At 32.9% G+C, this 14002-nt stretch overlaps 1 protein-coding gene and 1 long non-coding RNA gene across 3 annotated transcripts; one reads left to right on the forward strand and one right to left on the reverse strand.

Moving 5' to 3' along the window:
* Positions 1 to 292: 292 nt before the first annotated feature.
* Positions 293 to 3611, reverse strand: LOC105204719 (cyclin-dependent kinase 8). Of its 2 annotated transcripts, none has more exons than XM_011173908.3 (11): positions 3353 to 3611; positions 2626 to 2728; positions 2415 to 2525; positions 2182 to 2322; positions 1894 to 2083; positions 1681 to 1795; positions 1506 to 1604; positions 1358 to 1430; positions 1186 to 1283; positions 983 to 1088; positions 293 to 657 (listed from the first exon to the last, which is right to left on the reverse strand). In XM_011173908.3, exons 1-11 carry the CDS (start codon positions 3481 to 3483, stop codon positions 457 to 459), a joined length of 1368 nt encoding a protein of 455 aa, XP_011172210.1. In that variant the 5' UTR covers positions 3484 to 3611; the 3' UTR covers positions 293 to 456. The 2 variants fall into 2 exon arrangements, with proteins under 2 accessions (XP_011172210.1, XP_039314553.1); XM_039458619.1 differs by lacking the exon at positions 3353 to 3611 and adding an exon at positions 3171 to 3321.
* A 2789-nt stretch (positions 3612 to 6400) lies between these two features.
* On the forward strand, positions 6401 to 13645 carry LOC120359710. The gene is made up of 2 exons (XR_005576484.1): positions 6401 to 6747; positions 10189 to 13645. It is a non-coding gene; the product is annotated as an uncharacterized LOC120359710 (long non-coding RNA).
* Positions 13646 to 14002: the final 357 nt, after the last annotated feature.

A 14002-nucleotide genomic window follows, 5' to 3' on the forward strand; every position in this document is an offset into this window, starting at 1 on the left:
GCGCGATTCGCGTTGCGCGCGTGCGCGATAGATCCCCCTCCGCCGTTTAATCGACGCCCGACCACTTTCCTTCCCCTTCGCCCCACGCGTGATCGAGCCCTTCCTTTCGCTTCCCGTTCTGTCCAACCTTTCCCGTCTTCGCGACCATCATCGGCGCTCTTACGATCAAGACCTTCCCCCCGAAGACATTAGCATGTATAATCTATCACTGGTAAGAATGGAAACACAGGATGGATGAAAGCGGAAGTAAAAGCGGACATGGGACAAAAATAATTTTTCGTATAGATGTATATATAGATGTATATATAAATAAAGTTGTATTATTATACTTATGCGGAATATACACGGACCGACTGACCGTTTTGTTGACAGGATTAGTGAATTAAATTAATGCATTAGTGAAAGTTTAAGTTTCAGCCTGACTTCGTCGCATCGATCTAATTACTTGTGACAAAATTAAAAACGTTGATGAAAGTTCGACGGTTGCGTTGGCTGGGTAGTCGAATAAACCATCCCTGGTGGTTGTTGATGGGTCATCGCGTGGCTCTGGTGCTGATGGAACTCGGGAGCACCGTGCGGTCCGTTCAGTCTCACCCGTTTCGCGTTCTGCCCGTGATTGTGATCGCCGTTACCTTGCTGCTGTTGATTCTGCTGTTGCTGTTTCACGAATACTCGGATGAGCGACAAGGCGACGTTCAAAAAATCAGTTCAATCCTCAACTACCATATAGCGACGGAGCTTAGGCAGCGGCAAAGTGGGCTTCACTTGCCTTGCCACTGCGGCGGTCATATGGGGCCGTTTGAATAATCGAAACCATATTTTTTAAAAATGTAGAAGGTATATAATTATAAATAGATACTTATTTGGATATTACAAACTACATCTGTAGTATTAAAGTGGTTATCTTATTATAGTAGTTGCGGCTTAAACCATATAAAATATTACCATATAAATGCTCTCAATATATTTCGGAAGTAATTACCGTTTGTTGCTGATTTTGCCTCGCTTTGTTTTCAGTCTTTTCTTCAGTATCGTCATCCGTAAGAAATTCTCTTTTGGGATAAGGGATAGGGCATCCGGCAAATATGCTAAGATTTTCATGAGAAATGCAATTTAACGAAATAATTGACAAACATATGAATTATGCGAGGTATATTGTAAAGGTATAGAAAAATAGATTCATACTCTTGTGTTGGCAGTGGCTCCTCTTGGAAGTAAGCATCCTGCATAGAATGCTCGGAGGTAATACGCTTGTTTGGATCCATCATCAGTAATTTTTGTAACTAAAATAGTAACGATAACAATTGTGTTTATCCAGCTTACTAAATTTGTCTAATTTCTTTTCTTTATGTCATACCAAATTAAATGCCTTGCTATCGGGTTTGATCTTATGCCGGTCCATGTATTTGGTAAGTGAACAATTTGCGTAACTGAAAAAAGTAAAAGAACCGAAATTTAAACATTTCGAATAAAATGTCGGCGTGATATTAAACTAACGAACTCACTTGGATCTCTTAAAATCTCTGAGTAATGTTGGATGCTCTGGCATCTTTTTGATATCCTCCCAATCTTTCTCTAGTGGGAATCCCATCACATTGAATATCCTAAAGAAAAATTCGTTTATATTATTTGTTTCATACTTCCATTCCGTATACAAATCAAACTGTATTATATTATCACCTATCTAATTGATCATGATGGTATGGATTACTAGTTTTAATATCTTCTTGTCTACAATGAAATATAGGTTCAGATGTTAAGAGTTCCGCGAATATGCAGCCAATAGCCCATATATCTGCAACAGAATACATTTTTAATACAATTTTCTACAAGCGAGAAATATATATATATATATATATATATATGCTTCAAAATATAAGTACACAAACGGACCTATAGCTTTCGTATAATGTCTAGCACCTAAAAGTAATTCCGGAGCTCTATACCAAAATGTAACTACAACGGGATCTAAATCTGCTAAAGGTTTAAGAGGAGCATTAAATAATCTAGCAAAGCCCATATCGGCAATTTTCACACGTCCCCGCTCATTTCCTTCACCCATTACTAAAATATTTGCTGGTTTCTGAAATAGAAAAAAAAAACAATATTTTATTACATGATCCATGAATGTAACAAACATAGGAAAAAAAGACAATATTTATTAATGCCAATAATAATTACCAAATCTCTATGAAGTACCCAGTTGGAATGTAAATAATGAATACCATCTAAAATTTGATATAATAAAGATTTGACCATGCCTTTCGGCACCATTACAGGTTTCTTATTAGCCTTTGCTGCTCTATGAAATTTAATTATATGCTGCAAGTAATATAATCAAGCATTATTACACAAAATGTATGTATTTGAATAAAAGGCCAAAAATACTTGATTTTTTAAATTAGTAAACATACCCATAAATCATGTTCAGCAAAGTCAAATAGCAACCAAACTTTACGGTCGTTATGTGAGAGAAAAACACGAATAAGAGTAATAACATTGACATGCTTTAGTTCCCTGAGTAACTGGAATAAAACAAAAAATAAGTCACATTTCCATCTACTTTTCTATTCCATCTTGCAGACAAATGTTTCCATATCATTTGAGAGCAATGAGGTGACTCACAGCAATTTCTCGACATGCAGACATTGAAAGTCCTGTACCCTCAATTTGCTTAAGGCCAAAGTCTTTTGTATCAGGCCGAGACTTTAGTTCGCTATCTGAAACACTATTCCCAACATTTGTACATTAAATTTATGGAAAGCAGGGTGTTTCTCAGTAAAAAAAAGTCATAGTACAATTGATTTAACAAATTTCTACATTAATTTATACACATAGATATATATATATATATATAAAACAATAATCAGATATTATCCAAATCTTTCAAACAGATCATGAAAGTGTTACAAATAATGTGGATTTTAATAATGCTTGTGTGCTTACATTTGCCAACATTTTATAACTTAATGTTCAACACTTATACTGAAAATTAGCAAATGTATTAAGGACAATTTTCACATTAGGCAAATTAAATTAAAGAATCAAAAATTAGATAATCGCTAAATGCAACTCAGACAAGGTAAATAGTAAATAAATGCGCTTTCTAGCATTCAAGAAATCTTGAATAAAAGACGATCAATAGAATGACGGTAGGTGCATTTATATACCGACGGAAATTCAGCTTCAAGATGTAGATTTAGAGACACTTTGTGGAACGAATTGGTGTCTTTGTATTTCAATTTAAGGAAACCGCGCGATTAAACTATTGAAGGTAGAGTCGATCGAAACGTGTTGAGATAAAAGAGAGATATTTTGCAGAGTAATCATAAGTCAGGTTAGAGAGACTAACCCTTCTTTCCTACGGGCTTTGTATACGTGCCCGTAAGTACCTCTTCCAACCTTACAACCCTCGAACTCGAATAGATCCTCGACCTTCGTGCGGTCTTTCTGCGTCTTCATCTTAAATTCATAATCCATCATGTTTAGCGTTATCAGAACAATTATCAACTATAAACAAACATTTTTATCACGCGTGTGCATACGCACGAGCTCCGGGAGCACACTACGCACGTCAGACGTCAGACTTGTCAGAGACGGTGCTGCTAGCGGTGCCGCTTCTTTTTGCGCATGCGCGTTGCAAAAATCAGGTAAAATAAGAGTTATTGTTTAAAGAATACTCTAAAATGTTTTTAATTAATTATTTTGTCTCGTTGCAAAAAAATCAATTTTATGTATGGATGATGTGTGTTATAATATTATATATAAAATTTCAATATTATTTACATATTTCTTCACAAATACAACGTGCACACAAAAATATACGTAATTACACAGGAAGACACGTATATACGATGTGATATTAGAACAACATATAATGAAACCATATCATATCTACATAAAAATAATTGAAGTACTTTGGAGGGTTATAGAATAAAGTTGATAAATATTAATCGTAATTGAAATTATTTAATTAGTAGATATTAAATGACGGAAAATTTCATAACAATGGGAATCGATTCAAACTTATCATTATCACAAAATATGATCAATTATTTGCTTTGAAATTGGTGGATAAAATGGCGGTTTCCGGTAGCAGCCATCTTGAGCACTCGGATTTGACATCACCCCCCACTACTTTTATGCTTAAATCCTTAAGATTGACTTGTGCTGTCACCAAGCGAGCAAATTGCAAAGCAATTATTGATATTAATTTTCTTTATCGGCTGTTTTCGACTGTTTTCAAAAGATAAATTATTTTTTACATTATCGTTATAATATTCAAAATTTAATTGCAATAAACTTTTCAGAAATTGAATAAAAACTATTAAGGCTTTTGCAATATATATTTATCAGTAAATAAATAAGAAAATTTCATGACAAGTTAATCATTAAAAAAAAATACTATAATACTAATTAATACGTATCATAATATAATAATATACATTGCAAATTAAATTCCGGTCAATAATAGTGTTATAATATACAAATAACGAAAGTCATTGCTTACGTAAATAAATTATTATAATAATTATATAAGTAAACTATTGCATTGCTATTTTGCATTCCTAAAAGAATACAAAGACATTAACAAAATAACATGCAATCTCAATACCGTTCATACTAAAAAAAAAAAACAATCATGCAACAGCAACAGAAAACGACGCCATTAATTCCTTTGAATTCCTGCAACATTGCCGACGTCGACTTAAATATGCATTACGTAAGCGCTATCGTTACACGTAATTACAGCCGCTTTCGACAGCAACATACTTCCGCTACCTGTTACAGCTCGCCTACTGCTCTTTTCGTTAACCATCAGGATAATCCGAACAATCAAACAACATTTAATACACGAGAAAAGGATCATGCCATGTGCATATGCATGGTTTAATGGTTAAAATGGATAAAATCTTATTATTCGCCAAAATATATGTGTATGTGCGTGCAAGCATGCGTGTGTGATTCGCATTCTCAGAATAAATAATGTAATCATGTAGTAACGATTACGTTAGTATTGCGAAAGAATTAAAAAAAAGCTTTCTACAAACTGCAGTTATATATATAAAAATTAAAGAACAAGTCATGAGCGCATGCACATATCGCGTAATTAGAATGCAGACGCTATGGTGCACGTATTTTGCGGTGATGCATCTCGAAGCTTTCGCTAAGATATAAGTCCGTCGAATTCGACTGCAGTATTATGCGGTGTGCAGTCCTGCAGTGTCCCGTGGGACACTCAGGCGCATACGCGCGCATACATCCATTCTCGTATGCACGCGTGCCGAATAAAGAACGGATTCGCGATTTTCTACACGCGCGTCTCTGTTGGATGGTTTGTGAAAACGATATTCGCGAAAAAATTGTCTTACGTCCGTTTTCACCAAATGTACATTAACTATTTCGGTTTAACTTTCTCTTTATCTTTTTTCAATTCTTAAAAAACTAGAAAAAGATGAAGAGAAAGTTAAATCGAGATTAAAATTAATCTACATTGATGAAAATGGATATTAATAGAAAGAATTTGAAAATTTACTTTTTTTTAATGGCAATTTAATTTTGAAAATTCTACCATAAATTATATTGTATTATACTATTTGTCTATAAAGCAATATCTAATAGATGCAAAATTTAATTCTTCGTAATGCTATATCATTTTTAGTCATTTGTAACTCCAAAACGATGACCGTTGTCTTATAACGATATGTGGACATCATCGAATGTCGAATAAATTGCATCATGTTTTTTCGTTTATACATCTTCTGATTAAGCAAAACAAGAAATGTTTCAGTTATAGAATATTGGTTCATAATATGAAACACGAAAATTTTAATTGATTGAAATTGAAAGCAAAAGAATAAATAGATCTGAAAAAATTGAATTTATTCTGTTTTTTGCTGTTAACTTGCTGTTATTAACCGATTAGCAACTTGTATTTATAGATTTGTCGTTATTAAACTGCGACTATCTTAGTCAACGACTCCATTGACATTTCGAATAGAATGTCATGCAATAAAATGTTATATAATTCGCTGTTTTTAAACTAATCAATCTTTCCTTGCATTGAAAAATAAATAATAATTCTATTCGTGTTAGCAAAACGGTACGAAGGATGTTACTTAAAAAGTGTACTGTCAATTAAGTTAAAAGGAATTAGGTCGAGGTTACTCAAACTCGTTTTATGTCATTAACTTGACATTAGCACAAAATAGCAATAAAATTGTCTTATGAAATATGTAGATGTCAATCGGTAAATCGTTATGAGCCGCCATATTGAAGGGGAATTGACGGCGCGGAGGCGGCGGGCGGCAATGCGACACGTTAGCAGCACACGCCACCATGCGCCACATGCGCGCACCAGACACCAACTTTCCGCCGCACGCGAGTGTAATGTGCGCGATCAGCGCGACGCCGCGGAGACGCGCGCGCGCGCGCGCGCGCGCCAACGTATGCCTATTCCGAGGAATGAACGCGCGCACGTAGAGCGCTCTATGAAATGTGCTTGAGTGTGCTGTGCCGGTTTCTCGACGGTGGCGGCCATTTTGCCATTTGCGTGATGTCACGGTGTGGCCTACTTCTGAACGGCTCCACGTGCGGAGGTCGTCGACCTGGCTTCTCTCTTCCAGTCCCCTTTTGCCTAGATCTAGCCCCCTCACCAAACTTTCCAACGAATGGTGCGCGCCTTCGAAAGATCGCTGATGTACAAAGAAAACGGGTATACCCTAGTACATCATCTAATAACATTGTGTAAGTTTACATCTTTACTCTGTACAATTATATTTTTTAATCTGAAAGGGGAGAAAGAGAGAAGTGAGTGAATTTTAATTTTTTATTAGTAGCGGTCGATTATAATAATGCTTAAAATTACTATATTTTTCCTTTTCATAAGTTTGTCATTTCGATGTATTTTATCCCTGTGTTCTCTTCAAAATTTAAATATATACAGGGTGATTATTAATGACTGTTCCCACTTTTTACCATAGGAGCACGCATTTGTAATTTCTAATATAATAATATGTTAGAAATACGTATCCGTCGATAAATCATGCTCCTAAGGTAAAACGTGGAAACAGTCATTAATAATCACCCTGTATATATATATATATATATATATTTTTTTTTTTTAAACTTGTACATAAACAATTCCACCTAAATATGTTATGACTGTGTGTATAGATCGAAGTTTTATAAATAAACTTTATACATATACTTTATATATACACTATTCTGTACTATTATCAAATTTATAATCACAATATATTATCACTGAATTGGAAATTTTACAGTTAAATTATATGTGATAATAAATTATAAAATTATATGAATATATTTATGCAAGTGTAATGTAAATACATTTATAAAAACAAAAAAACATTTTTATCATGTATAAAGAAAAAAATACTTTTAAAATAAAATATAGTATTACTAATGAACTGAGAAGTTTTTGAATGATAAAAATATTACAATAATTGGTGCATGTCATCTGCTTTTTGTAAAATACAATCGTGGTTCTTTTCTTATCATAATGTGTATATCGAATTGGCATAGCAAACACAGATTTGTCGAATTGAAAGACGGTTCTGTAGGAAAAGACCGCCGCCGTCACTTTCAAATGTGGCAATCGCTTCGCGACCTCCGCTCTTACTGTGAGTGTTTAACAAGAACTTCTTACATAATCGAAGGATCAACTATCGAAGATATAGCGGTTGGTTTACCAACTACATTATTTAGAGATGATGATCTCAATATGATCGATCAATGTCCTATACTAAAATCGATTTATATATTCGACCTCTTGAGCCAAAAATTAGCCTGTGCACGAGATACGTACATACACGACAACAAAACATCATTAAATTTCCAATTTTTTAATCAACAAAAATTATGTTATTCTAGAATAAAAAACTCGGATGCGCATTATACACGAATAACGTTACAAAAATTACTCGGTGAATTAATTTGTGAAAATATATATAATTGTTTGAATATTAAAAGCTATTTCTACTATATTTTGTAGAATAACAATCGAAAAGTTATTAAAATTAAATTGTTTTGTAGTTAATGGATAAAGTGAAACAAATTAAAGAACAGTACGAGTTTATAAATGTATTTTCTTTTTATGCACTATGCGCTAATAAAAATACGTTTTTTCTACAAAATTGTATTTAATTTATTTCATTCTATTTTTTTATTACAAAATAAGAGCTATTTAATTTCAGTAACGTGTTGATATATATATATATATATATATATATTTGCGTGTATATATGCGTATATATATATATATATACACGCAAAAAATTTTATATATATCTAACATAATATTTTTTATCAAAAATATCTTTATTACAAAAGAGTAATATTTTACGACATATAAACGTCGTTACATGTATTACTAATTATTGACACGCAAAGCAGTATCATTCATAAATTATAGGAAATCCGTAATTCAAACATATTACAAAAATGCTGAATTTCTACAAAAATTGTGTGAAAAATTAAAAATTGAATTACAATAAATTTGCGTTTATTCTATGGGATGTATGTACATCCCATAATGAATGGAAACGCGATTTAACGGTTAAGATCAATAGATTGATCGAGTGAGGTAAGATCGAAAGTCATACATCAGTTAGGTCATTGACCTATTTTGGGGTTCTTCCGTTTACTCGCCGGTAAAAGTGGACGAACGAGATGTATGAGAGCGACAACTTGATTGTCACTGAAAAAACTAACATGTAAATACATAATGCCATACGCATGTATGATAGCGACGCAGATATGCAATAGTTAAAGAATAACCAAACTCCCGAGTAACAGTCTGTAAAACGCATTTGTGAAAAAATGCTCTATGGTATAATAATTATCGCTGACAAATAATAATTGTAATTACCATTTCCAGTGATAAGCAAAAGTAACGGAGAAAAAATAACACGTAGAAGAAATTCAATTCTGGTCAAATTTCTAGCGCACGTACATTCTCGACTAATTCAGGTCGTACTTTGTAAACTATATAGTATGCGCAGTTCCAGGTCATTGGGTCAAGCGTTCCTCATTGATCCGACCTCGCTATTGAAGATTCATTCCTCGAATATATTTATTTCTATCTATAATTCTATATATATATGTTACTTTCGATTTGTTACACATGTTACTGTACAAATATTACTGTATGATTTAGGCCACTTTTTCCTTTGCACATATCAATATGTTAATATGTTTTTTATTCTTCAGACTCTCATATCGATTAATATTTATTAATGAATTATATGATATAGATAGAAAGAAAATTAATTCGAATTAAGGCTATTTTAAGTTGGCCTACTCAAGGTTTGTTTCTCTCTATCTCTCTCTCTCTCTTTCTCTCTAATTTTTTCAGCAAAAAAAATTTTTGGTTTATATGAATATAAACCAAATGTAATAATAATAATAATAAATATAATAAAATAAATATATGCGCGCGCGCACGCACGCACGCACACACACACACACACGCGCGTGCGCGCGTGTATATAAATGAGATATTCTTTTTTTATCAAGAAACGTCTATAAATACTTTAAAATCACAGCAATATTAAAGAGTGAAAACTCGTATTTCTTACTTTACGAAATAACGATGGTTGTGAAAGTATACACATTTGCGAACATACGCGCAGTCGATCATCTTCTGGCAAATTTGTTATTTTTTTTAAAGATATTTAGTCTTTTGCTACAATAGCTATCTGCAAGTTCAAAGATAGCGATCTATTACAATACTCGCAAAACAAATTAGGTAAGTGTTAGTAATCTCACGAATTGCGCATCATTGATTATGCACTTGCAATTATTGCTATAATATAATAATGCAACTGTATTCTCCGAATTACCACAAAGAACATTCATTTTTCGGAATGATATTAAATGATACAATACTATAACGAGTTCATACTTATGGTGTACAAAAGAAATATTTAAATATACATGTTGTCTTTGTATCACATATTTCTGTCATGATATTTTCAGTTGATACATTAAATCGATTCTACCGAAATATATACCTATATCTTCTCTACTAGATCTTTTCTACTGTGTAAATTTTTGAACATGAGTCATTTACGAACACTCAAACGACAGCAAACGCGTTTAATGATAAGTATTAGATAAAAAGATAAAAGCAACTGCTCTAAAATAAGCCCGGCTTTATAACAGAAGGAGAATAACACGATGTGGTGAGGGGGCGCAGATCTGTGGATCGTGGGCGAGGGAGGATGATGGGGGAGGCAAAACCAGGGCGTAAGTATTGATCCCGCGTCTAGGCGGTTGACACATTTACCAAAAGATACGCGTGATCTAGTTTCAACGGAAGATAGCACAAGTTAGAACAAAAAGAGAGCATCTAGACATCAACAATGACTTTGTCATTAACGAAGTCAATGGATTAATGAAACCTTGAAATATAAATGTGCTTAAACACAAAGCCCTAAAAAAACTAAAAATATGAATTAGTAAAAAAAAAAAGATTTCTGCTGATTCTCGGTAAGTACTGCAAAACTCTGTTATAAATGTCTATAAAAATGCTATTGTTTTATTCACCACTCATCTTTCCATGAAAAGCGAATTTATACACGCCGCGGCGCGACATAAATAATAAATTCTTAAAAATGTATTTCACCCAGTTCTAACATATACTTCAGTTGTAACTCTGTTTATGTCTACATTATTTTAAAATGTATTGATAAATACTTGAAATTATAATATATTTTTTTAACAATAGGATACATAGCTCACTTATTAAATTAATGTTACTTTCAATCTATGGTAATCATTATTTACGTTACTGTTTCACTAGGAATGCAAAAATGTATGAAATCTTAGTATAAATTCAAAGAAAGTTCTGTTGCTGGTTTCGAGATCAAATGGGTCATAGTTCAGTTTTGATTATCGTTACCCTTTCTTCACGTTTAACGACGAAAGATTTAGAAAAAATTTAGTGCAATTCTATCGAGTTCTATTCTATGAAAACAAATTATTGTGCTAGCGTTGACAATTACATTATATTGCGTTCTGCGCTATGCTGTTTCATTGCATAATATTACAAGTGCATGCAGACTAATTAGTTACATAATGTTCAACAATCATTTAACAATTTAAGAAAGTAGAGAAAAGGAAAGAGAGAAACTGTGAAAATCTAAGAGAGAAAAGAAAGGGAAGAAAAACAGAAAAATACAATCTTAAATAAACAAGGAAACTAAGATAAATTGGAAATTATATGACACATATATTATACATATATATAGTAATAATTTAGAACTCGATGTATTTTGTTTTGTGATACGTTCTAATAATGTGTTTTTAAATCAAATGTTAAATGTAAATACAAGTAAAGGAAATTTTTGTAATTTATAATCTATGCGTTTCACCTGCAATTCCGTTCGCATTGTGTCGTGATGCGGTATAGAGACGCAAAGCTAGAATACCGTTTGATCAATACTTCAGGCTCGTCACAGTTATCGTTCTCGTCTTCGTACTCATCGATGGAGCAAGGGCAAACAAAATGCAGGACAGGTTGTCAGATGCGAAGAAAAATTTATAGCAATAAAATAATAAACCGTATCACATATATGTGATAATAGACAGCTTTTTAATTAAAGATTTTAAATAAATAATTTGTTTGGGGGGGGGGGATAGAAAATAATGCCCAGCTGTAGCAATACTGAATATTTCTAGTAATGAAATTGTTAATAAATCTAGAAAAGCTGTAACTGCTTGGTTCATCGAATGTAACATATACTAGGGGACACGTGTCGAAAGGTCGATGCCCCTTATGCCAGATTTTATTCAGTTCTATTCCCTTCTATCTTTCCGTAGATACACCAGCTCAAAAACTTTATAAACATCCAGTAAGATAAGTTTATCTTTATATGTATATCATGTTGATATTTTAGAAGTTTAAGAAATATTCTGGACTTATATTCTGGCTTAACGGATTATTTTACCTTATATCTTATTATGTCTTTTGTTTATTATTTATTATAAAATTAGTATATTTATATCTATATGTATGTAATTTAGTATAAAAAATAAAATTGTATTTTGCTTTGAGATTCGATGAGTTTTTATTGCATCTATATTCGTGACAAGCTGGCGAAGCAATGCAAGATTTTAAAAATCTTGGTAATAAATGTCATGGAGAGATTGATATGTCTCAAATGATTTCAAAACTGAATGCAGATCAAAAAAGAATATTTGATAGAGTCACTAATACCATAATGTCAGATAAAAAAGTCATCATTATACGTTAGTGGAGAAGAAAATACTGGTAAAAGTTTCTTAATTACAATTATTAAATGTGTAATAAAACAAAATCTCAACAAGGATACTGCTACAGCGGCATCCACTGATATAGTAGCTTTGATAGTGCACCCAGCGAAAATGATTCTGTCCCTCGGAAAATTTTCCAAACTGAGAAATCACCGTCTGTCTACATACTCGCAGTTCATGATTAATGTAACGACTAGAGCTTATTGATCGCTGAGTGTATGTATATATATATATTGCTTCAATTATCCATTGAATATGGTCATACTCTTAAGTATAAACAATTAGCTGATCATGTAATGAAAGTTTTACGATCTCAAAGATATTGTTCTTTTTATAATTGACAAAATATCGCTGATATCTAATTTGACTTTATTGTATATACAACTATGATTATCTGAAATATTCGGTATTGATTGTGATGATAGTTTGGTCATTCGTGACTGACACCGCGCAATTATGGATAATTTATGATGTGAGAAATTCTTGACACAGTACGAGTTTGGCCGCTCATAGTAGAGTCACGTAAACGACCCGCTATTAATAGGAACCAGCCGCACCTATTTATCTTGCATCTAGGAGAGTCAAGTGCAGCCGGCTGGTCATTCGTGCCAACAATTCATGAAAAATTTATGGGGACGCATGCGATACACGTTTTCAAGTATTATTTGTTACTCAATATTTTCCTTGCCGTATTTTGACTTTAATATTAGTGTGTCGGATTAATAATTTTCAAAAAGTTAAAGTATAATCAAAGATCTAAAATTGATTAAGTTACTATAGCCATTCGATCAATAACGCTGCAAGGAACTAAACCACAGTAATGATTCATCAAGCGTCGCTCACTTTCAATCTCAGAGTCACGCGACAATTATGTACACGCTATTGAACAATAATCGATATCATTATAATCAAGTAACATCATAAAGCAGTTTTATTATACACATGTGGGTGCTTGGTACGAAATTATCACAATCTCCTGTATATTTTTGCTCTAAAAAGATAATGTGGCATATGAGACACTAAATTCGCTGTTCTAAATCTCACAATTTGATAAACAGGTATATGCAGATTGGCTTTTCTCAATTTGTACATTTATTTAATTATATTTGATGATAATTAATTTATCGTGTGAAAGAGGAGTTATCGCCTCGTTCGAGGAAGCCATCAAATGCACCCCAGGGATTCTTGTTACTCGTTTCGCTCTTTTGTTACACAACCGACACTCTCAGCAACTCGGCCAACTATCGACCCCACCAAGAGCTCACTCTTCCCGTCCCATTTTCTTCCGTCTTCTCACTGTCACTCCTTCTTTCTTCTTCTTCTTCTTCTTCTCTCTCTCTCTCTCTCTCTCTCTCTCATGATTTCCCATGATCGACTTCATGATATATCTTTTCTTCTTGTGCTATTCTCTCGTTGTATCTTTTTCTATTTCTCTTCCTTCCGTTTTGTCATTTTCAATTTTAATCTCTTTATTCTTTTCACCTTTAATCTCATCGATTTTTCTACTTTCATCAACATTAATTTCTTTCTTATTTTATTCATCATCTTTTTTTGTTTAATTTTTTGTTTTTTTTTTCGTCCTTTACTGTCGTGTAAATTTTCCGTCACCTTTTTCCCTTTTTTTTTCTTATCTTAACTCTTCTCTAATTATTCCGTAATTATTCTCCTTTGTCTCACCTTTTTGAATTACATAGACTTCATT

This window comes from Solenopsis invicta, chromosome 16 (genome assembly GCF_016802725.1).
Source record: "Solenopsis invicta isolate M01_SB chromosome 16, UNIL_Sinv_3.0, whole genome shotgun sequence".
NCBI lineage: Eukaryota > Metazoa > Arthropoda > Insecta > Hymenoptera > Formicidae > Solenopsis > Solenopsis invicta.

What these genes read in the sequence shown, in the direction of transcription:
- LOC105204719 (XM_011173908.3), bottom strand. Translation starts at nt 3,483, where the DNA reads ATGATGGATTATGAATTTAAGATGAAGACGCAGAAAGACCGCACGAAG. An exon ending in AGAGATTTTAAGAGATCCAA is followed by an intron (nt 1,431 to 1,505) that starts GTGAGTTCGTTA and finishes TACTTTTTTCAG; the next exon opens with TTACGCAAATTGTTCACTTA. An exon ending in GGCAAAATCAGCAACAAACG is followed by an intron (nt 658 to 982) that starts GTAATTACTTCC and finishes TTCGTGAAACAG; the next exon opens with CAACAGCAGAATCAACAGCA.